This window comes from Ranitomeya imitator, chromosome 3 (assembly GCF_032444005.1).
Source record: "Ranitomeya imitator isolate aRanImi1 chromosome 3, aRanImi1.pri, whole genome shotgun sequence".
Classification (NCBI taxonomy): Eukaryota; Metazoa; Chordata; class Amphibia; order Anura; family Dendrobatidae; genus Ranitomeya; species Ranitomeya imitator.
Window position 1 is genome coordinate 557,318,622 of NC_091284.1, and position 25,862 is coordinate 557,344,483.

General features: G+C 40.3%; 1 protein-coding gene across 1 annotated transcript in view; it reads left to right on the forward strand.

Annotated features, from left to right (window-relative positions):
* Positions 1-25,862, forward strand: part of COL4A1 (collagen type IV alpha 1 chain) — a 222,565-nt gene that overhangs the window by 97,913 nt on the left and 98,790 nt on the right. The window contains exons 3-20 of the mRNA XM_069757930.1: positions 1,730-1,819; positions 1,904-1,948; positions 4,364-4,408; positions 4,495-4,557; positions 4,654-4,707; positions 6,340-6,366; positions 9,156-9,236; positions 9,345-9,407; positions 16,970-17,005; positions 17,096-17,137; positions 18,551-18,631; positions 19,223-19,267; positions 21,666-21,725; positions 24,033-24,077; positions 24,881-24,934; positions 25,056-25,097; positions 25,251-25,344; positions 25,474-25,509. Of these exons, the coding sequence (XP_069614031.1) occupies positions 1,730-1,819; positions 1,904-1,948; positions 4,364-4,408; positions 4,495-4,557; positions 4,654-4,707; positions 6,340-6,366; positions 9,156-9,236; positions 9,345-9,407; positions 16,970-17,005; positions 17,096-17,137; positions 18,551-18,631; positions 19,223-19,267; positions 21,666-21,725; positions 24,033-24,077; positions 24,881-24,934; positions 25,056-25,097; positions 25,251-25,344; positions 25,474-25,509 (1,003 nt within the window). The remainder of the gene's footprint in view (positions 1-1,729; positions 1,820-1,903; positions 1,949-4,363; positions 4,409-4,494; positions 4,558-4,653; positions 4,708-6,339; positions 6,367-9,155; positions 9,237-9,344; positions 9,408-16,969; positions 17,006-17,095; positions 17,138-18,550; positions 18,632-19,222; positions 19,268-21,665; positions 21,726-24,032; positions 24,078-24,880; positions 24,935-25,055; positions 25,098-25,250; positions 25,345-25,473; positions 25,510-25,862) is intronic.

Consider the following 25,862-nt stretch of genomic DNA (forward strand, 5'->3'; position numbering starts at 1 on the left):
AGAAGACTGGCATCCACTGAAGAAGAAATCTGCACCAGTTTATTAGTTCTGTAGATTTTCTGGTGCTTGAATTGCCCAAAGAGGCGAGCTATAGATTTAAGAGTGTTGTGTAAAACGTCAGTCATGATCGACTTCATTCTTGCAGTTATTATGTTTTTTTTCCAGAAAACTGGAATAAAAGATTGACAATTTGATATATTTTGAATAGAATATTACCTAATTATTCCATATATTTACTTCTGTTACTAATAAGCTAGTTTTTTAAAATTTTCAGGCAGGAATTACCCTTATTTACGTCATTTACTTTACAATCCTGTTATGGCGCTGAGCAATTAAAGCTATTATCCAGATGCATAAGTTATTTAAAGCAGGAACAAGAAGCGATATATTTTTCGGGAGCTTTGTCCCTACTGATCAGTGAGTCAGTTGGACATACACAATGTCCCATAAAACTGAGGAAATTGCAAAAACATGTGGCAGCTAATCATTCTATCAGAACTGATATGTGTATTGTGTCCACTACAAGAGACATCCTCTTTCCGTATCCCTTTTTGTGTTTTATGTAAACAGTACGTTATGGAGATAGAAGAAACCACAGAATGAAGTCCGAGGATGCTTAGATCTAGACAGTCATGCTTAAAGGAATTTTCCAGGCTGAGAAGAAAAGTCTGCAGTGTGTGACCACCCACCCACACAGGGAATACATGACAGTGTGTGCATTGCATACTGCCACGATTCGGACATAAAATAACTGCAGCATTTTCTTCTCGGCCCAGAAAATCCTAATAATATCAATACACATATACATATGATGTAATGTATGACCCTAATTAAAAAAAAGTTGGGGCACTTTGTAATATGTAAAGAAATTAGGAATGAACAAATGCAAGAAAATGGCACTTATTACATGTGTCCTCTCCTGGACCCGTGAGGGCAGGGTCCTCTCCCCCTCTATACCGGTCTGTCACTGTTTGTCCATTGCAATTTATGTATGCTTTTGTAGGTAAACCCTGTTCACATTCACAGCACGATACAATCAATGGTACTTTAAAAATAAATAATAATAATAATATTGTCACACTAATTGTAGTCTCACTATTTAAACATTCCTTTTTGTTAATAGATGCACCAATTAATATATTATATAGCTATACACTAATAATGTGAAATCTACTAAAAGGCAAAGTGAATGGCATTAGTTATCTTGTGAAACTGATACCTTTTTTTAATTTATTTTATACTTTAACCTGATGCCAATAGAATGAATCAAATGTTTCAGAATATTAAGGTAGATCGATAATTCTTCAACTAAGAGCTTGGTGTGTATGTGGAAAGGCACAAGCGGTCCTAATTGGATACCTATCGAAGGCCCACCAGTGATCTCCATGTATTGTCTGCCCTCTAGTGGCCAAAATTCAGAATTCAGAATTGTGATTATTCTTCGTTACTTTTAGCTTACATTTGGTTTAGAGACTCAATTATACTCAGTGTTTCAGTTTTTATCATTAATAATAAGGAATAAATTATTTCACGTACACATTCCCCCAGCTGTAACATATCACTGCTAGGAATATTCCCTCTCGTCATCAGCAGTGCGTAAAGCACAAGTTCTTTTTAGGTCTTGGATAAGAATATACTCCACAGTTTTACAAGTAAGCCAGAGACTAAACAACACAATAGCGTTTCTACCATTTGTAACTTTATACCATGTTCCTGTTCTCTTTGCAAGGGTGAACGAGGATTCCCTGGTCTACATGGCGTTATTGGGTTTCCTGGCCTTCAAGGACCAGAAGGACCTCCTGGACCATTTGGACAGAAAGTGAGTGATTTATATGATGATCCAATTCCAAATTTATTTCACCATGTATACAAGTGCAACATATCTAATATTCTACTATTACAGGGCGACACGGGTGAACCGGGACTTCCAGGTACCAAAGGAAATAGAGTAAGTTCTTTAACCTAATAAATATACCTATTACAAACTATTACACATAGTGTATAGCAATTCTTCAGCTATGATGTAACTTGGGCCTTAGATTATTCATTATGCTACATATAAAAATAAATCCTACCTAAAAAAACTAAGACTATCAATCAATGTGTTTTATTAAAAAAAATGTAACTCTTTGTTGACAGAATTACACACAGAACTTATTGAAATGAGGTAGGAAACGCAAAACTATATAGTGCAAATACCATAGTGTGACACACTGTCGCATATGACAGTAAGGTTAGGAATAGCGATGGTACACCAGTCAGGGAAAAGCAAAAACTAGAAAGAGCACTATGATGATGCAATGGACATGGCTATGTGACAGAAAGAGTCAGATGCATGCGAATCAGTACAACTCTATAATAGGGGTGTCCATATACTGTATGTACCAACTATGGTCTATTCCTGAAGATATGGTGCCCCCACTACCCACGTTTCCCCACCATTCAGATGATAACTGTAATCCTTTTTGACATTCACACAATTCTAGCTCAAACAAAAGTTTCCAAAGCACAGATTTACTGAAAACGTACAAAATGAAACATTCATTTCAATTAAATACTGTAAATTCATTTTTTGCCGAATAATTTAACAGAAATGCTCCTGTGTCGAGATTTCTGTTGTTTCTCACTGTTACTATTGATTGTAATGGCATACAGTCTTCAGTGGTCAGTAGGTTAGCGAGACCACACGCATCCTCTTACACAGTGGGCAGGCCAGCTAATAACCATCGCGCTCTAGAAGAGGCTTCTTTTTGTCAGCCATGGACACATTAGGTAGACTATGGCAAACATCTAACAGCAGAATCTAGACATTAATGTATTTTAAGATCGAGCAACCAAAGTAAATATGAAATATTGTCCCATGGAGACAAGCTATCACCTATCCAGAATAGGGCACTTTTATCCTTGACAGGGCACTTTTATGCCTGTTAGAATGTAGTGTGCATGCCAAAACGCCGCTCCATTCATTCTCTATGGGGCTACCGGAAAGAACAAAGTGGCATTCTAAGGGGCCGAAAAGTGACCCGTTGTGCCGATTAGTGCAGGTCTCAGATGTCAAACTCCCACTGATCAGCAATCCCACTGGACACCCTTTAGCGAAAAGCCCAACATATGATCACTGAGTGATCCCTTCAACTATAGCTATATAAACCAATAGAGAACAACAGAAGGTACATATGTGTTACCAATATATAAATTTATTAAATACCCATATTTCAAATACATATACAACAATATGAAAAAGCTATAACATACAAACATATAAACATGACAATACCCTATACCTAGGGGAGGAAATAGGATCGGCTATGTACTATAGAAAAACCGATGGGGCCACATAACCACCCAATACAAAACACCACGTCTGTGGGTAGAGCAAATTAGCAGAGAAATACAATTATAACTTCCAGGGACTACATACTGTTATCAATAGGTATTGTGGCACATCAAAATATATTAGCTGGGACCCACACACAATGTAGTGCATCAGAAAATAACAATGTCCACAAGGGACAGGTGTGGGTAAACCCAGCTAACAGTCCTGTACCATCCACCAAAAAATACAAATCCAGTCCCTAGGAGAAGCTCACCCTAAGATATAGCAATAGAGGATACCATAACAAGCTCAGCATATACCTGCAGCCATGGTGAAGTATGGGTGATAGTGGTGGTCCCGTAGCGCACCTCGACGCGCGTTTCACTGCCCCCGCATTTTCGTCGCAAATTGTGGGTCAATCCTTTTAAGCCTTTTTGTTGGCTAATGAATAACTCTTACATTCTCTCTCACTCACTATCTCTCTTAGGGTGCGTGTCCACTGTCTGGATTGACGGTGCTTTGGACGGAGAGAAAAACCCTCTCCGCCCAAAGCGCCGCCCCCTTCTGTACGCGCGGTGATTCCGGATGTGTTATTGCACACATCTGGAATTGCCACACCCTATACATAGGACCCTGTTATTTACCTTGCGGCGATAGAGCGTCGCCGCAAGGTAAACAGACATGCTGCGTTCTAAAAAGACGTGCCGCATTTCCATAAATGCAGGGCCGCCGGATGCGTGTTAGCAAGCATAGTGGAGACGGGATTTCATAAAATCCCCTCCACTATGCTGTAACATCTGGACGCTACGGGTTTGAACGCTGCGGCTGTTCGCAGCGTTCAATCCCCAGCTAATCCGGATGTAATCCGGCCCTTGGACACATACCCTAACTTTTTCAACTTCTTCCTCTCTGACTAACTAACCCTACTGAACATTGCTAAGATATTATTAAAATCAGTTACACAATGCATTTTACATTCTACAAGGGGTTTGCTTTGTGAAGCCATTCCATCATAAAGTCATTGTTTTTTCCTTTCATTCAATCCAGGGGCCTCCCGGATCTGCTGGATTTCCAGGAAACCCCGGCCTCCCTGTATGTATTGGCTTCATTCTGAATAAATACTTCATTGCATTTGAACATAGTATTTTAATCTATTATAAAATCTTCTATTTCTAAAGGGCATTCCTGGTCAAGATGGCCCACCAGGCCCGCCTGGCATTCCAGGCTGTAATGGTACAAAGGTAAATTATGTAACTTGCTGATAATACATTTTTTCTAATTCAAACAGGGGTTTGTAATATTGTTAGATGAAGTAACAACTTATCTTTTCCTCATAGGGTGAAATAGGACCATTGGGGCCACCTGGGCTTCCAGGGTTAATAGGTTATCCGGTAAGCACTACTTATTTTTATGGTTTTAATATCATATCATAGTGATATACTGTACATTGCAGATTAAGCATAAGTATGACGAGAATTGTAGTATCAGGAATAGAAGGTTCCCTTTTACATTCATTAATGGTATATACAATACTGGAAAGAATACATCCAAGGCCTACTCCAGGTTCATGTAATCTTTTGGGTGACAGTCCCAATGGGCATCTCTGTGCTTTTTATTTTTTTCTCCTCGTCTTCCTAGAGCTCTAGCTTTATTTTTCGGCTTATGGAGGTGCATGAAAACTTGATTTGGCAGTACCAGCTGTAGCTTTTATCACTACCATTGTGAAATCTGTATGACTTTCTGGTTTTTTTTTTTATTCCATAAAATCAGAAATTCTGCTCTTTTGTTCTTTTCAGGTTTTCCTTTTTTTACGTTCACTGTATGCCGGTAGAAATTATGACCTTTTATTAGTCTGGACAGTTATGTGGGTAGCGATAACTAATATTTTCTTTCTCGATTTTGTTTACCTCCTGGGAAAGGAGGGAAATTTGATCATTTTTAAAAAAATATTTGCAATGTAATTTACATTTTTGGGGCACTTGAATTTGCGCTCACTTGTACAATACAGTGCAATGCAGTAATTTTGCAGTGTATTGTAAAACTACGGATCTACTAGGTTCACAAACATGACACATTCAGTAAGCCTCTGGCGGCCATGACAATATCATCAGCAAACCGCAATCAGGTTGCAAGGGAATCATAATGGACAATTTCCCCCATTTTCAATCTCTATATTCCATAATCGCAGCAGATAGATGCAATCTGCATATCCATCACACATGGAAAGAATACAGTTCCCATAAACACCGTCTTCAGTTACAGTAACTGCATGGCTAAGACTGCATGGTCGCTCTGACCCCCTTCCCCATGTGTGACATATACGTATTTCATACATTGAGTGCTTTGTGTGAAGCAGGCTCGGGATGAGCCCACACCGTAGCTTACAAATGCCAGCTGTGCTACACAGCCAGTATCTGCCTGTAACAGCAGCGCCTGGAGGTTTCTAATTAACCATTTAAAGCCACTGTCATTCACTGATAGCAGCCTTTAAATTGCCTCTGGTTACCACTGCATTTGTGCACCCATCAACAATTACGGCGCATTTGTGGGATACCAATGAGTTGTCATGACAGCTAAAGGCCTCTCTCGAAGGCCTACTTAGATCCATGGCTTCCATCTTAATTCGCCTAAGAAGCCTGCTTCGGATGTCATTTTGACTATATCCTGCAATATATACTGTAAGTATTGCAGTAAATAGAACAAACAATCAAACAAACACAGGTTCAAGTCCCAAAGGGAAGTGAGAAAAAAAGTAAAAAATATCAAAAGTAAAAATGAAACATAATTCAAAATAAGTATATTTGGTATAGCCATACTCATAAAATTCCAATCTATCAAAGTATAAAATTAATTAACCAGTTCAGTAAATGGTGTAAAATAGAAAAGAGAATGAGATGCCAAAATAACATTTAATCCAATTGCCTGAAATATAAAGTGTGAACTTTTTCATATTTATTTTCTTGGTAATATTTCCCTTTTCACAAGCTGTTGAAATCTTTAATTTCCCTATTTTGTTATTTTAGGGCCCTCCAGGTTTACCAGGAATAAAGGTATGTAGTAATGCATGAGTAACGTAACTCATTGGAGTTATTTGATGCTGTACAACCTTTTTGATGGTGTTAAATGTCTTAATGTTATGGTGTATTGTGCACGTTACTCCAAGTCAGAGGGTGTTCAGGAGGGGTACGACCCCATACAATTCAAGAAGAGGCCCACCACTTGTTGTAATCTTAGTGTAGGCATGTCTATAATAATGTAATCCAAACAAATATTGTGATATTTCGATCCACACTAAATCTTCATTAGACTGAAAGAATATATACAAATACAAATGTGTGTCAAAAAATGAAAATTTCAATGACATATAAAAAAATAGGCAAAAATAAGCAATATATCATGAAGCAAATACAAGTAAATAAATGAAATGAGACACAAAGTTACAGATATGGCTAAACTCATATAAAATATAAAATGAAGTAAAAAAAATCAAAATCAGGGCGCCTGAAGACACATCTCTTTCTGAGGGTTCAGTGCTGTATAATGACTAATTTGTGTGTTTCGGATGTACTTGAAATGATGTACCTGGTGAACAGCTAAGGGGACCAATGACCAGGACGAACTAGTTTCTGAAAAAGAGAATGGCTGCTATGGGAATGTGAGGACGCTCAATAAGTGTCCTGTTATATAAATGTATAGAAACTAATGGAACAAGTTGTTGAGAGTAAAAGTGTACCTTGTGTCCAATGTAAGTGTAGATATTGGGACAATATGGTACATGGAGAAAAGCAGGGAAGAAGGAAGAGAGTGAGTGAAGGAGAAACAAAAAATAAAATGCAAGCGAGAATGAAAATTAGAAAAAAAAATGAACAATAAGAAATGGAAAATTAAAACATTAAAAGTAGAATCAAATAAATAAAAGATAAAAAGTGAAGAGAAGATGATAGAGGAAACAAAAAGCAAATATACAGAAAAAGGTAAGACATAGAGGAAAGAGAGGAGAAGAAAGAAAAGGGGTAAGGGAAATATGGTGGGAAAAGTAGGGTTTGGGTAGGGGGAAAAAGGAGGAAAAGAGAAAAAAAGGATGTGAAAGATGAAAGAGAAGCACAGACTTAAGATGAAGTTATAGAAGAAAGAGTTACTGTATACCAATCCTATGAAAGTCAGTCTTGTGGAAGGAGAGAGGTGGACTAATGTCTCTGGTGAGAAAATAGATGAAAGGTTATAGAAAATCAACAAACTATTAGCTCGAAATATTGTAATTGGTCACTTGCCGTTATTTGTAAGTGGTGTATCCAAAATTTCAGTGTCAGTTTCAGTTATTTGTTTCGATCTCCACCACATGTGGCAATGGACTTTTGCTCAAGTACTTTACCTATCCTACTGTGTGACTTGCCACATGAAATTGATGTGAGATCAGTAACATACTTCTACTGCAGTGTATGTCAGATTTGTGTTGGTAAATCCCACCTTTCGCAAGCTGGATCGTTTCTCCCACATATACATAGCTACAAGGGCGTTTAATGGTGTAAATGACAAATCTGGAGTCACATGTATAGAAGCCTTTCATTAGGACACCTTTCACTGTGGATGGTACATTTAATAGCCTTTGAGTTTGTTCCTACATTGGCATAATGTAGGCAGGGAAATGCCCCTCTTTTGGGTCTGTGAAAACTGTTTTATTTTACACTTAATGCCCTGCTTGGAAGAATGAGATACAAGCTGAAGAAGTATTAGTAATCACACTCATCTCTGCTCTATTTCTTGCACTTTGTAATCACACGTTTTTGCAGTGAGATCAGTGTCTGTCATTATATGTCTCACACAGGAAAAAGCCTATTCTTAGCTATTGTGTATGTTACTTTTTCCCATGTATGTTGCTTCCTGCTTATGATTGGTCAACCTCATTCAGGGGGAGAAATACACACCCCCAGAGAAGACTCTCTGATAATGCCCAGCTGAGTTTATCATAAATTATAACCTAATTTTAAATTTTACAAGCAAATATCTCCACAATGGAGTGGCGAAATTAAAATGTTTGGCTATGCTAAAACAGGCGAAAGATCCATATCATAGGAAAATAGCAGTCCCTTTCAAATAACAAAGGCAATAAAAGGCGTAAAATAAGTTGAGAAGTAGAAAATCTAGTTATTCACAAATGGGATAGAGAAAGATTAACAACAATGAAGGTGTTATTATGGTAATTTTCATTGATCCTCTTTTGTACCACAAGTTTTATCTTTGTCCTTAAATGTGGAGGACTTGTTGGATGTGTTCCTACTCTGCAGTCAATACCAGCTCAAGTTGATTTGAGACCTTTTAGTCCCTGTACAATTAGTCTATAGCTAACAATGATGGGAGCCAAAGGAAACATGGACGCCTTTCTTATGTCTTAGATTTCTGAAATTTTGGAGTTTCTTATTGAGTCTGTAGAAATTATTCTAAGGAGTGTGCATAGATGAGTAGGAGACTTTTACTATATGCTTCCAGTTTTATGTGTAGGTAGACAGTTTTTTATTGTGTCTGGTACCACAAAAAAGAGAAAAAAAGGTGGTGGCTCATTTTGTCAGATGGAATATTTATGGAGAAATTTTCCCCTAGAAACATTACTTGGAAAGATAATACCTTCATAATGTACGTAACTCATCCAGTGGTACGTGTGTAGCTGCAGATGTAGGTTACATGTTTCCTTTCCAAAGAGATTCACTTACTCAATGTGAATGAACTCTGGAAAGTAAATATTTTTTTCTTCTTTATACCCTGCCATTAATTTTTGCATTAATTACATTTATACTACAGTCATTTACATTCAGTCTATTCTAATATTTGTATCTTTTTCCAGGGAGATCCAGGAGATGTTATTGGTATGCAGGGATTAATGATAAAAGGTGAAAAAGGTTTACCTGGGATCAATGGATTACCAGTAAGTTAAATGTATATCATGAAATAAGATTGATAGATATGTTATCCTAATTATGTTTACACTGTGAATACATTGCATATTTTAACTTTACCCTTTATGTTCATACAGGGTACACCTGGGTTGCCAGGTTTTGAAGGCCCAGTCGGCCCCCCTGGTCCACCAGGGCGTACAGTAAGTATTTGAAAAATGTGAGAAAAATATATATTGTGGCTAGGGATGAGCAGACCTCTGGAAGTTCAGGGTCTGGTACCTGACCTGAACTTTATTCCAAAGTTTGGTTCAGGTACCAGAACTATACCCGATCTTGATTGATATCAAGTGGGACCCGAACTTTGGAGCTGAAAAAAAAAATTATCTCTTTCCCAACGGAATTTCCCCAGACCTCCGAACATTGCAATGAACTTCTCGGAGAAGTCCGTGTTCGGCATTTAGCACTGGACACTAACTGTCCTGTACGAACCCTGAACTTTTATGTTCAGGTTCTCTCATCTCTAATTGGAACCTCAGTTTTATTTCATCTTATGGAATCAGAACTATAAAATGAGATCACAAGAAGACAAATTAGATTATGATTATAATGAAACTTCATGACAGTTTTCGTCCAGTAAAAATCAACTTGAGTAAACTGCCTTGTTACAGATAAAGTCTGTTATCATTTTTGTTTGCTAGTTTTTTATGTTATATGTTGTAGCTATAAATGTAGGAAAACTGTTAGACTTGTCTCTAAATCTTACCAAACACGAAGGTGGCAAAACAACATATCTACACACACAGTTTTCTAACAGCAGTGTGGTTGTGATTTTTGATGAAAAAAAAATAGCTCTAGATAGTATTCCTAGAATTGCCTATAGAATTGGTGGGAAATTAATTTTCCAAAAGGGCCAAATGAGAATTTGTGATTGTTGTGGAGGGCAAACCAATAGGCTGAAATTTATTATGCTTAAAATTAATATTAACATATTAATTACAGTTATAATTATTATTTTATATTCATACTATCCCCTGATATTGAGCAGAATTAAGTATGCTGACATCCCCCTATATATCCCCTATATACAGCATGAGCCCCCACACAGCCTCCCTATATACAGCATGAACCCCCACACAGCCTCCTATATACAGCAAGAGCCCCACATAGCCTCCAATATACAGCATGAGCCCCCACACAACCCCCTTTGTACAGCATGAGCCCCTACACAGCCTTCCTTTATACAGCATGAGCCCCACATAGCATTCTATATGCAGTATGAGAGCCACATAGCCTAATATATATAGTATAAGCCCCCACACAGCCTCTAATATACAGCATGAGCTCCACATAGCCTCTCTATATACAGCATGAACCCCACATAGCCTTCTATATGCAGTATGAGAGCCACATAGTCTCATATATACAGTATGAATCCCCACATAGCCTCTTACATACTGCATGAGCCTCCACATACCCTCCCGATATACAACATGAGCCCCCACTCAGCCTACTATATACAGCATGAGCCCTCACATGGCTTCCCTGCATACAGCATGAGCTTCACTTAGCCTCTTATATACAGTATGATAGTCACATAGCCTGCTATGTATAGTATGAGCCCCCACATAGCCTCTTTTATACAAAATAAGCTCCCACATAGCCTCCAATATAAAGTATGAGCCCCACATAGCCTCCAATATACAGCATGAGCCCCTACATAGCCTCCAATATACAGCATGAGCCCCCACATAGCCTCTTATATACTGTGTAGCTTCAGCCCCGACATAACCTCCTATATACAGCATGAGCCCTGAAATAGCCTCCTATATGCAGCATGAGCCCCCACTATATACATGCAAACATGTCGTACATATGTGAAAAACAACAACACATACGTACCTGTCTCCTGCTTCCCCGGTGCTCTGCTTCTGTCTCCTGTACACTGAGTCTCTGCAGCATCGCGATTAACTGACGTCATGACGTCTGCGGGCTCACATGCTGATTGGTGGAAGAAGGGGCCGGGATCCCTGTTCTCCGCCAATGTATTCACCGCTGGAGGATGCAGAAAGCAGTGACAGTAGGCAAGTGGCAGATGGGTGGCAAAGGGTATGGTGTGGCTTGTGGGCCACTATTTTCAGCCCCTCAACTGTCTCGGTCCATGGGCCAGACTGGAACAGCCAGATGGCCAGATGTGGCCCGCAGGCCTCACTTTGCCTAGGTCTGACCTATAGAGCATAATGTGCCTCTAGTTAAAATGTGAAGATATGCGTATATATATTGTGGTGGGGTAACCCATGTTACAGCCAGGGGGCACTGTGTGTGTGCTTCAGGATGCACTTGGAGGCATAATTATGGCGATGAGACAAAATCCGGCAGGATTGTAAATGGCCGGTATGTGTCGCATAGGTGCTCTGCCCTGTAAGCCCAAAATTATATGGTTATACTGGGACTTATAGTTCCACAAGAGTTGGTTGTGTTTACTTATAAGGGCGGGCTTATAGGGTTAGCTGGTGAGCTGGGTGGGACTGGCTAACCACACACACTCCCATCTAGGGGAGTGGTTACAACCATATAATGTGACTGGGGTCTGGTCACATGGTCAGAGTGTATGGATCTGTTTGGTCCATGTGCAAGGTCCTGGACGGTCGGTGTTGGAAGCTCCTGTGAGCGGAGTCTTCCTGGAAGCACGTGAGAGACCATGGACCTGGTGGTCGGTGTTGGAAGCTCCTGTGAGTGGAGTCTTCCTGGAAGCACCTGAGACACCGTGAACCTGAATACCCAGGGTGTTGGATTGTCCTGGGATGGACTGGAGTCCTCCAAGCACCTGGTGAGAGTGTGAGTCCTGGAATGATCAGAGTGTTGGATTGTCCTCGGATGGACTGGAGTCCTGTAAGCACTTGGTAAGATCATGGGCTGATAGCCTGTGTGTTGGAAGTGCCTGTGATTGGACTTCCTGGAAGCGCATGGAGAGGCTGCATCTACAGAGCCTGAGACGGTTTCTGTGTTGGGGAAGCTACAGTTCCTACTGTGGGTCTGGACTATCCAAGGTGCCCTGGTTTCAAGGACGGTGATCCCAGTGAGGCAGCTTTCCCCTGTGAACCAGTACTGGCAGGAGTCAGTGTGTGGAGCTGGAGCTCCTGTAAGGTAACTCCAGGTAACAAGGGGTTACGGGCAGACACGGATCTGCCATTGGAACAGACTGTCGATGGTAAATGTGTTCTGTTGATCTATGTAATGAACTGTTTGTGTTATGGTTTATGATGTCTAATAAACCGAATAAGACTGTTTACGTGGAGAAACCGTGCTTGAGTGCTTAAATCCCGTGCCAAGCGAGTGTTCCCCAACCCACTCAGGTAGCGTTTCACCACATTATATATATATATATATATATATATATATATATATTGTTGTATCGTCTTATCCAGCTGATAGAAAATATAAGAGTGCATTTAAAGGGTTAACAGTACTGAGCTCTACTTGCTGCTGTTAGAAGCAGATTTTCGGTGTGTAATACTCAGATTCAGCTTTTGACAGTGGGAGTAGACATTGGATCTAGATTGGATGTGCCAATACTAGTACATTCAATGTTGGGTAGGAGTTAATGTGTGATAAAGAGATGTAAGTGGTCTTAAAAGCCGTTGTTATCATGTTTTCAGTTAGAATTTAAAGACTCAATTTTTATGTTTTAAATTCTCAACTTCAGCTATGCTGGACAGATGTATTTAAATAGTTGTCCGGCTGAAATCAAAAGTCTGCAATCTATATGACTGCAGACTGCCAAACCGTGACATTCTGAGATGCACACACTGTCATCATTCCCCTTTATTCCTTCTGCCGGTGACTACATTTATGTGATTTGTAAACTTGCGGTCACATACTGACTAGATTCAGCCAATAGAAGAGAATTGAGAGATCACACACGCTGTCACATGACTCGTGAGAAATCATGACAGAGTATGCATTAAAGACTGCCACGGTTCTGAAGTCTACAGTCAACTAGAGTGAATGTGGACTTTTCACTTTAGTCCGGACAACCTTTTTAGGAAACTAATCACACGGAATTTTGAAATAAAAATAAATATATATATGTATATATATATATACTAAATGGTGGCCCGATTCTAACGCATCGGGTATTCTAGAATATGTATGTATATAGCAGCCACATAGTATATAGCACAGGTCACGACATATTCTTGAATACCCGATGCGTTAATACAGGCCACGCAGTATATAACAGTGGCCACGCAGTATATAACACTGGCCACGTAGTATATAGCAGCCATGCAGTATATAACATTGCCCACATAGTATATAACACTGGCCACATAGTATATAGCAGCCATGCAGTATATAATGCAGCCCACACAGTATATTACACTGCCCACATAGTATAAAACACTGCCCACGTAGTATATAGCAGCCATGTAGTATATAGCGCAGCCCACACAGTATATAACACTGCCCATGTATTATATAGCAGCCATGTAGTATATAACGCAGCCCACGCAGTATATAACATTGCCCACATAGTATATAACACTGCCCACGTAGTACATAGCAGCCATGTAGTATATAACGCAGCCCACGCCATATGTAACACAGCCCACATAGTATATAGCAATGTGGGCACTATATGCGTGGTTAAAAAAGACTTAAAATAAAAAATAAACATATACTCACCTTCCGAAGGGCCCTTGAAGTCCTGGCGCCTGTGTGCGGTGTACGCGGCAGCTTCCGGTCCCAGGGTTGGTATGAGCGCAAGACCTGTGATGACGTCGCGGTCACATGACCGCATAGCATCCTTGGCACCGGAACCTGCCGCTAGCACTGCCGAGGACAGCGCGGCACGTCGGAGGGTGAGAATAACCTTTTTTTTTATTATTATTATTATTTGTCACATTAGATCTTTTTACTATTGATGCTGTATGTACGCAGCATATGGAGCTGGCACTGACTGCGGGTAGGAAGGAGCGGCCATTTTGCCACCAGACTGTGCCCATCGCTGATTGGTCGTGGCAATGGTCGTGGGCGTTTTGCCACGACCAATCAGCGACTTGGGTTTCCATGACAGACAGAGGCCGCGACCAATGAATATCTGTGACAGATAGACAGACAGAAAGACAGACAGACAGACGGAAGTGACCCTTAGACAATTATATAGTAGATATATCTATTTTATTACATTTAGGTGTAGTCATTCATTGTAATCTTTCTTCAATCAACTTTTATAAGCTGATTTACCAGAGTTTGTAAGAAAAAAAGAACTTGTAATGAAATAAGTTTGCAGTGCATAAGCAATAAATGCAGCGCCCCAGGGTCCTGTCGTTGCAGTATTATCATTCTCCTCTAGGGGGGAGTGATGTTACGTTTGAAGGTAATAAAGGAGATCTCTTTAACAGGTATCACAAACATGCAACACACTTCACACTCCAGTCCACCAGGGGGAGCTATGCTCCTATTTATTAGGGCACTCTTCACAATTACGTAAAACTGGTGGTCTGGACAGGAAGTTAGACAGAAGCTGGCTGGGTTTCACCCAGTGAGCTGCTATCTGAGCTCTGCTCAGGTAGTTGGTCCCTGACATGGGTGGGATCCTGTCAGAGGCCTAGAAGAAGGACACGGAGCTGCGCCTGCCCTACGTGCGGCAGTTCCCAAGAAAGAGACACGAAGAGCGAATTGTATTTTAGAGGGTGAGAAACGCAGTCTTAGCAAAAGGAGAGGAAACCAGAAGGAGTTCTGCCCTGCAAAGGCTGCCTCCTTCTGAGGCGCAGGATCCGGTAGCCGGAACACCGAGGGAGCAACAGTTCTTTATGCCTTGCTCCAGAGACCGGCAGGACAGCTAATTCCAAGTTACTGATCCGCCCTATACCCAGGAGGCACGGTGGCAACTTGTGGGGGCCGGGGCATGCTAGAGTCCCTGTAAAAAGCCTCAGGCCATCAGTCATACGGGTTTGTTCCTATCTATCTGGGGGACAGAGAGAGACATAACATCTATGACATCTACACCAGTTGTGAGGACATTACGAGAGGCTCAGCAGTAAGGTACTACAACACCCAAGTGCTAGAGGAAGGCTACTGATTTCCACCTGGATAAGGGGACTCTGGATTTGCCTCCAATCCGGCCAGACTCTGCCTGCCCTGTGATCTGGTGCTCTGGACTGTGGACGCTGAAGCCTTCAGTAAAGGTAAAGAGACTGCACCCTTGTGTCCTCGTTCTTCACTGCGCCTCACACCATCCGCCATCTATCCACTGGGAAGCCCTGGGGACATACTTCACCTGTGGGAAGGTATACCATCTGGCTGCCATAACATCACCCCAGCGGACCCCTAAGCAGCGTCGGTCACCCTGACCGAATACCACAGGTGGAGTCACGAACATTTCCCCTTTAAAGACCTTTCCCTTTTAATACGGACGTCCCTAGGGCCACGGACCGGGTCAGCCACCGTTACATCCCCCTTGAGAACCAAAGGACCCGGTACCGAGTACCCCACTGCCCTACGGGGGTGTTCCATAAACATATATGGCAATCTTCCCTAAAAGAAATCTGTCAGTAGGATCAACCCTTTTAAGCCGTCTATGTGGGCATGTAGGTCATAGGAAGTTTTATATCTCAGGGGTAGATTGTCAGGGAGATCTATGCCCGTCTGATAGATCTTAACAGCTCATTCACATATTACGAAAAACATGGATTTTGCTAGAATAAGAGATCAGATTCCAGATATCAAGGTATAATTTTATTCAGCTTCCTATGACCTACATGCCCATATAGACAGTAGACAGCTTTGGAGGGTTGATCCTACTGATAGATTCCCTTTAAAGGCAGGTAAGTTTACAGCTGATGATAATTATAATTAAATAGAAATGATATGTACCTTCACGGATCCTCTACAGCTAGATTTCCAAAGACTATACACACCTGAGTGGTCTGCTGTTTTTATTGCATCATTGTTTTTGTACAGGTGGCATTGCTGAGACCTGTTATCACTGCTATACTATATAGCAGCATTTACAACATTTCTCAATTAGTCCCTTAGATGCTGCAGATAAGACGGAGGAAGGGGACATTCTCTGTCACCCCTTCGTTGCCCCACAGTGTGATTGTTGGGTGGCAAATCGAATATTTACACTAAAAATACACATATTAGGCATTAACACAGCATTAACACAGCATTTAGGGCTCATTCAGACACCAGTTTTTCTTGTGCATGTCCTGTATGTGGTTTTCATGATTAGCTCTTGCAGTCCATGGGGTAATTCAGACTTTCTTCGGACCGAAAAGCCTTGAGACTTGCTTGATATTGATGTGAGTGTTGGACCATACGCAACAATGCAAATGTATGAATCTGGGTAAAATTTGGGCAGCACAGTGTACTGTCCATTTTTAACCAACTGTATGATAGGAGAAGCTTGAGAAACGTCCAACATTTAATTATTTTTTTAATCCAAGAATAACTGATGAAATTCTGACCACGCTCTAATGGTAAAAACTGACACACTGACCAAACTGATGAAAAATAATGATCGAACTCAGACTGTTTTTTTTGTGTATGAGAAAAATCACTGACACGTGAAGGAGCTCTTAAGCCTCTTCTTGGATATTGTACTTCTATGGTGGATGAAGTGAAACTCACACCACAGTTCAGTCTTACTGGGTGAATACCATACCTATTTGGATGCAACAATCTACTATAATATACATCTGCAATATTGTATATTGTAACTGGTTACTTACATTACTTTTTTGTGTTTTGTTTCTAGGGAGCACCTGGTCAACCCGGACCTCCAGGACCAAAGGTATGTATAGGTTATATCCCAATAATAACAACAACAGTTAATATTCACATAAACTGCTCTATAAGGATCTTTTATTTTGTACCTTTCCAGGGTCAAATGGGACTTGGTTTTCATGGACCACCGGGTGAAAAGGTAAGTAATGTCTTCTTTGTTATAAGTAGATAAGGGGAGATAAATCAGTACCAGATCAAATAAATTGTGCCCCAAGGCAGTTCAGTTTTGGACTTCACTGTAATGGTATGTTTCCACGGTCAGTATTGGCAGCGCTTTGGAAGCAGCACATGTCCGCTCCGTCCAAAGCGCTGCCAGCTTTTTTTACGCTTGGTGATTCCGCATGTGTTCATTGGACCATGTGGGATCACTGCATCCTATACATTGTAAGGGTGACAGAGCGTCTCTGCAAGATAAATAGACATGCTGCGGTCTGGAAAGCTGCGCCACATGTCCGGTTATGCAGGGATGCCGGAGGTGTCCCTGCACGCATAATGGAGATGGGATTCCATGAAATCTCTCCACTGTGCTGTAACACCTGCTGTGGATGTACGCAGCGCCCAACCCGCAGCGTTTACTGACCGTGAAAACATACCCTAAGTGGGCCTTGTTGCAAATTTTTTGTCATTTACTTATTGAGTCAAACAAAGCAAAACAAAAAAGACTTTGACATTTGGCTTAATGAAATCCTGAACTAATTCATTTAGCTGTTTAGCACTGTCTTTCAAAGTTTGACCTAAACGCAATTAAAAAGAGCTCTGATCTAATACTGGTTGCCAATTTGTGCGATTTAGCATTGCTCCTCAAATCCCATTTTGCTAGGAGCAGGTTACACATGTCCACCACCATCCATGGGTCTTCTGACCCAAACTCAACAGCGGATGATCTGGACATCAGAGTCTTTGCTTAAACCATGAATGTCAGATGTATGAAACTGGTATCACTCAAATCAAAATGAACCATATACTGGCTTCAGTGGTTTGTTTGAGGTTCATGATCATTCATTCCTATAAGTCTAGATCATTCTCAGTTTTCCACTCTTTCCATTTTGCAACCTCTTCTATTGACCAAGTGCAAGCGTTCCTTTATATACAGTCATCTCAGCACAAGACAATTTTCTATTGTGTGAAGTTACAAAAAACTGAAATTGAAGAAATTGAACAGTGAATTTCCCTGAGCACAATTATGATGCTCCTTTACTTGTTTGATGCTCATTCGAGGGACAATGCTGCTAATAGTAATTACTATTTACAAGCATAGTTGAAAAATCAGCATAGATGTCATGCAGTTCGGAAAAGTGATCCAGATGAGAACTAAACTGTTTAAACATTCAGTACATCTGGTTTGCTAATCAGGCAACTGCATGGCATAGTAGTCAGGAATATGCTTCCTTTTTATTTTATGTGTACTATACTGCTTACATTGACAGCTGTGAGTAGACTACTTAGGTTAATCAAATATTCATGTGTCTCACCTTAGGAGGATCTTATTAATGCTTTTCTCTTTTGATTTGAATATTGTGGGCGCTCTGTCTTTTTATCTTAATTTCGACAGGGTGAACCAGGACCACCAGGGCCTCCAGGTCCACAAGGCCATGCATCTGCTGAGAACAGTTCAGTGTGGTATCGGGAAAAGGTGATATATCTATTACCATAATCATTATTCTATGTGAGAACTATAATTTTTAATTTCCGCAAAATTGCGGCAAAAATGTTTCAATTTTATCGCAGTCGCGGCAAAAAAAATCACCTTAACCGCAACGTGTGAATGCAGCCTAACAGGAGCAAAATGTTTAGTGGACTTGTACCCCATTGAACACCTGTGGATAGATCTTAAAATTGCTGTTGGGAGAAGGCGCTTTCAAATATGAGAGACCTGGAGCAAAAGAAGAGTGGTCCAAAATTCCAGTTGAGAGGTGTAAGAAGCTTGTTGATGGTTTTAGGAAGTGATTGATTGCAGTTATGTATTCCAAAGAGTATACAAGTAAATATTAAGTTGAGGGTGCCAAAAATTTTGTCTGGCCCATTTTGGGAGTTTTGTGTGAAATGATGTTCAATTTGCATTTTTTCCCCTCTGTATTGGTCCAATACACATAAAGGAAATAAACAAGTGTAATTGCAATAATTTTCCGGGAGAACTAATTCATTTTCTGGAACAATTTCTATTTCGGTCATGACTGTATAATAATTATTATAATGCTCTGTATGATCCTGTCCCACATCACAGGGAGAAAAGGGCATGCAAGGTGATAAAGGTGATCAAGGCAATAGGGTAAGTGTTTCTTCATGTTTTTTTTATTTCAACTTCTTGCATTTATTTGTGAGGGCCATTAGAGGTGGACTTGGCACCTATTTTTTTATACTGTAGATGATGCTATGGCCCACACACACACCAATCTAGTGGAGAGTGGTACCTGTTACACTTACAGTCATCACCCATATCGAAGTGAAGTACAAGAATGTATAGTATGATGTGGGCAGTACTAAGCAAGGGGTATGGGAAGAAAAGGAAGCCATATTATCCAAACTCACTCCATTGTGCCCTGCACTCAGCGGAAAGCGGCTTCCACTACATTAACCTGTACGTCTGGCTTATCTGCTCCTTCTATACCAACCTATGACAGACTAGTGAGGCAACTTGCTAAGGGATATCAATGTTGGTTTGTCCTAGGTATTTTGATTATTTGAAATAGCTGATGACTTTGCATTAAAACTATTATTCCTAATTATACTTGAACAGGGATGTTTACATATACATTGCAGTTGTTGACCTGGAACAAGAACTTTGCCCTAGGTGGATGCATTTTCTATTAGTCATTGTCCTGGGATGGGCTATCATCCATTGCAAATGTATACATATATTTACTATTTACTGTATATATTAGAGATGACCTATTGAATTCTATCAAGACCCCCTAAAAATACCTGCCTTTTAACACATTGCAGAAGATTGCATTAGTAAAAGAAAGTGGACATGACCGCAAGCGCAACCGAGCAGGCTTCCCCATAATGCCTTGCAACTACACATCACATGGTATAGCAAAAACAATCAGGAGGGGCTATCATATCCTGTATAAAAGCCTAATGCAGCTGACATTTTACACTGTGCAGAATTATTAGGCAAGTTGTATTTTGATCACATGATACTTTTTATACATGTTGTCCTACTCCAAGCTGTTCAGGCTTGAGACCCAACTACCAATTAAGTAAATCAGGTGATGTGCATCTCTGTCATGAGGAGGGGTGTTGTCTAATGACATCAAAACCCTATATAAGGTGTGCTTAATTATTAGGCAACTTCCTTTCCTTTGGCAAAATGGGTCAAAAGAGAGATTTGACGGGCTCTGAAAAGTCCAAAATTGAGGGATGCAGCGGTCTTGAAATTGCCAAATTGCCACAGAACAATCAAGCGTTTCATGGCAAATAGCCAACAGGGTTGCAAGAAGCGTGTTGGGCAAAAAAGGCGCAAAATAACTGCCCATGAATTGCGGAAAATCAAGCGTGAAGCTGCCAAGATGCCATTTGCCACCAGTTTTGCAATATTTCAGAGCTGCAATGTTACTGGAGTAACAAAAAGCACAAGGTGTGCGATACTCAGGGACATGGCCAAGGTAAGGAAGGCTGAAAAATGACCACCTTTGATCAAGAAACCCAAGATAAAACGTCAAGACTGGGCCAAAAAATATCTTAAGACTGACTTTTCAAAGGTTTTATGGACTGATGAAATGAGAGTGACCCTTGATGGGCCAGATGGATGGGCCAGAGGCTGGATCAGTAAAGGGCAGAGAGCTCCACTCCGACTCAGACGCCAGCAAGGTGGAGGTGGGGTACTGGTATGGGCTGGTATCATCAAAGATGAACTTGTGGGACCTTTTCGGGTTGAGGATGCAGTGAAGCTCAACTTCCAGACCTACTGCCAGTTTCTGGAAGACAACTTCTTCAAGCAGTGGTTCAGGAAGAAGTAGGTATCGTTCAAGAAAAACATGATTTTCATGCAGGACAATGGTAAAGGTCTCAAAGAAGAAAAAATAATGACATGGCCCCCTTTTTCACCTGATCTGAACCCCATAGAGAACCTGTGGTCCCTCATAAAATGTGAGATCTACAGGGAGGGAAAACAGTCCACTTCTCGGAACAGTGGGAGGCTGTGGTGGCTGCTGCACGCAATGTTGATTGTAAACACTCGAGCAACTGACAGAATCTATGGATGGAAGGCTGTTGAGTGTCATCGTAAAGAAAGGTGGCTATATTGGTCACTAATTTTTGGGGGTTTTGTTTTTGCATGTCAGAAATGTTTATTTCTAAATTTTGTGCATTTATATTGGTTTACCTGGTGAAAATAAACAAGTGAGATGGGAATATATTTGGTTTTTATTAAGTTGCCTAATAATTCTGCACAGTAATAGTTACCTGCACAAACAGATATCCTCCTAAGGTAGCCAAATCTAAAAAAAACAATCCAACTGCCAAAAATATTAAGCTTTGATATTTATGAGTCTTTTGGGTTGATTGAAAACATAGTTGTTGATCAATAATAAAAATAATCCTCTAAAATACAACTTACCTAATAATTCTGCACACAGTGTAGGCTGGTGAATTTGAATATCTAAAGATTTGTTCATTTCTAGTATCTATAAATACACTCATATATTTGTTTATTTTTATTTTAGGGTGATCCTGGATTAAGTATTAAAGGTGAAAAAGGAGAACCTGGAAAACCAGGGCCCAGAGTAAGTGCTGTTATTTAAACTTTAATACAGAGAACCAAAAACATATACCTTATTTTTCAGACTGTAAGGCTGGTTTCACATTTGCGGGTTTTTTTTTTGCGTTTTTGCGCAAAAACACGCAAAAAAAGCATGCGTTTTTTCCCCTATAGTTAACATTAAAAACGCATGCGTTTTTTTGCATGCGTTTTGACGACGCATGCGTTTTTTCTCTGCATGCGTTGTGTTGCAGAAATGCAATATGTAGTAATTTTTAGCGGCGTTTTGATGTCTATGTAAACGCATGCGTTTTTAAGCACATGCGTTTGCATGCGTTTTTATAGAAAAACACAAGAATACACACTGATAAGCCACCCCCCAACCCTGACCCTAGGGATCCTCACCCTAACCCTTAAGGTTAGGGTGAGGATCCCTAGGGTTAGGGTTAGGATCCCTAGGGTTAGGGCTAGGGTTAGGGTTAGAGTTTGTGTTAGGGTCAGGGTTAGAGTTTGTGTTAGGGTTAGAGTTTGTGTTAGGGTTAGGGTTTGTGTTAGGGTTAGAGTTTGTGTTAGGGTTAGAGTTTGTGTTAGGGTTAGAGTTTGTGTTAGGGTTAGGGTTAGAGTTTGTGTTAGGGTTAGGGTTAGAGTTCGTGTTAGGGTTAGAGTTTGTGTTAGGGTTAGGGTTAGAGTTTGTGTTAGGGTTAGAGTTTGTGTTAGGGTTAGGGTTAGAGTTTGTGTTCGGGTTAGGGTTAGAGTTTGTGTTAGGGTTAGGGTTAGAGTTTGGGTTAGGGTTAGAGTTTGTGTTAGAGTTTGTGTTAGGGTTAGAGTTTGGGTTAGGGTTAGAGTTAGGGTTAGAGTTTGTGTTAGGGTTAGGGTTAGAGTTTGGGTTAGGGTTAGAGTTTGTGTTTTAGGGTTAGGGTTAGAGTTTGTGTTAGGGTTAGAGTTTGGGTTAGGGTTAGAGTTTGTGTTAGAGTTTGTGTTAGGGTTAGTGTTAGAGTTTGGGTTAGGGTTAGAGTTTGTGTTAGAGTTTGTGTTAGGTTTAGGGTTAGAGTTTGGTTTAGGGTTAGAGTTTGTGTTTTAGGGTTAGGGTTAGGATCCCTAGGGTTACTAGGGATCCTAACCCTAACCCTAACCCTAGGTATTTCTGTTTATAGTGGGTTTTCTAGTTGATTTTGATGATTGGCAGCTGTCACACACTTCTCATCATGCGTTTCAAAAACGCAAATGCAGTAAAAACCGCATGTAAACGCGTCAAAACGCCGCGTTTGTGTTAAAACATGCAAAAACGCATGTGCCTAAAAAATTCAGCGTTTAAATGCGTTTAAACGCGTTTTTTCACCAAATGCGTTTGCGTTTAAAACGCTGCGTTTTTAAACGCAAATGTGAAACCAGCCTAAGATGCACTTTTTCCCCTCCAAATATATTTAGGAAAATGGGGGGGGGGGGGGAGGGGGTGTCTTATAGTCCAGATGTACCGGCTCTAACTGTGTTGGGGAGGTGGGGTAGCGGCAAGGCAGGGGGTCACAGAGGCAGGAGCCGGCTGCTGAAGCTAACTCCTGTGCCTGCTGCGAAAGAGCAATGAATGTTCACTGCATTCCACGCCCATGGTCTGTACTGTATCTTGCACCAACACAGTCAGAAACATTTCAGTCCCTATCAGCCGTTACTGTTGATCAACTGGTCATACATGTTTGATGAAGGAAGTCAATGATAAATGATCTTTTTGGGAATGTTCTTGGCATATTCTTTCATGGAAAAATGTATGGTCAGTAAAAATGATTGTTCATTGTTAAATGTCATTTGATGAACATTCCTATGTTACATTATGTGACAATCTAACTATAATCCGCACAAAGTGTACAGTGCGCCCTGTCAACATTCTCCGGTGCCAACGCCAGGAGCAGGTGGTCATGTGTCCACAAACATGCAATTTGTATACTTTCTGCCACATGCCAACTTGGTTTGTCTGGCCTCGCTCAACTCAACTGTATTGGGTGAGGTGGCACACGTATAGTCGCCATCTGACTGCTTATATCCTAATCGCTTATGTGCGGTCACGCTCATGTCTGCTCTCAGCGCTGGAAAATCCTGACCACGCGCAGACTGTGAGCTGTGAAGATTTCCAAGTCTGCAGTCTCATAGAGTGACTGCAGACCTTAACATAAAGCCTGGACAATGCCCTTAATCTGAGACAAATGTATATGGCCATCTTTAGCAAGCATGAAATTTCAAGGAACCAAGCCAAAAATCGGGAGGCCCGTCTTGCGTAAAAATCAGAAGAACATAAATATGTGCATGTTCTCGATTTATATTTTTCATTCCTTTTATTTAGGGAAAACCTGGCAAAGACGGTGAAAAGGGACAAAGGGGACATGATGTAAGTATTTTATTAAAAAATAAAAGCATTAGAATATATTATTAGGTAATTTTAAGAATTGAATATTTTTGTCCAAATTAAGCATGCATGCATCTTCCTCATGTCATATTCCAAGTTTAGTGGTCAATAATAGACTTATGGCTAAGGCTGTGTGCACACGTTGCGTTTTTTTCGCGTTTGTTCTCGATAAAAATGCTATAAAACTGCAAAAAAACGCATACAATAAGCATCCCATCATTTAGAATGAATTCTGCATGGTTTGTTCACATGATGCGTTTTTTTCCGCGAAAAAAACGCATCGCGGTAAAAACCGCAGCATGTTCATTAATTTTGTGGTTTTTTTGCGGATTTCCCACTACAAAATGCATTGGGAAGTGTCCGGAAAAAAACGCGGCAAAAACACATGCGGTTTTCTTGCGGATTTCTTGCAGAAAATATCCGGTTTTCCTCAGGAATTTTCTGCGAGAAATCCTGAACGTGTGCACATAGCCTTATAGTACGACATGTTATGCAAAGGCTAAAACTCCCCTAACCATAGAGAGGGCTTACTGCACTGATCACTATAGAAACCTTTATCCCTCAGGTACTACTGTAAGGGGGATTATGTTTTAGTGAAGAATGGTTATTATTTGTAAAATAAAACAGGTAAAACATTTTTTTCAATTAATATATTATCTAATATATAATATTTATTTTTAAAGACAAAGAAAGTATCAAATTAATTAAAAAAAAAAAGCAAAAACAATTAAAACAGAATTGTTGATATACAATTTCAGTGTTTAATATATTTCTAACATATCTAGGGTGTACCTGGTAGACCTGGATTTGATGGAATCCGAGGACAGGATGGAGAAAGAGTAAGTGCAATGTGCTCACACCTGCTCACAGAGGTGTAGCTACTAGGTTCTCTTTATTTGCCAAACATTATGATCTAGGTAGATGAAATATGTGGAAACCACTTTATTTTTGTTTTGTTAGGGAGAAAAGGGTGACTCTGGACCACCAGGACCACCAGGAATAGTAAGTTGTGGGTTTTGCATATAGATGGTATTTATCATTTCATGCATTTATATTCAGTCTTCACAGAATTATTTTACAGAAAGCAAAAAACATGAATAATTGAATTTTACTGTAACATTGCGGTAACCATTTTATTATTATTATGTACTTGAGGTAATACATGATGGCCAACATACTGTTACTGGAGAAAAAGGGGACACAGGACCACCTGGTTATCCAGGTAGCAGAGGAGAGAAGGGGGCCAAAGGTAATAAGGCTAAGCTGTTGAATGTTTCGATTTTGTTTTCAGTCCTGGGCTGTGATTTTTAATTTAAGTACCTTATCTAATAATAGTTATTTTTTTTAATACCAAACATTATTTGTTCTTATTCTAAAGGTACAACCGGAATACCAGGAAGCCCTGGACAACCAGGTACTGTATACAAGATATCTAGAAAACCAAAAATAGGGCACTCTCCTGGAATCTTGGAAGACTTGTCTTTCTTCCTATGTATAAGGCTGAGAACGTTTCCCTTTTCACCTACATTGTCTTTGCTGGTACTGGTAGTCCTACACCACTACTACAAAGCGACTCCCTCATGGTCTTTTTATATCCGTGACACAAATATGCAAAGGGAAAAGTCCTCACAACACCGACTGAAGAGCACTCTATCCCTCTTCCAGTCCAATGGGTTTTGCCTCTTATTTTTACCAGCCGCCTAACAGATATGAGTTGCTAAAGGTCTTTGGTGAGCTGGTACACGTTTCCTAAACTAGATTAATATA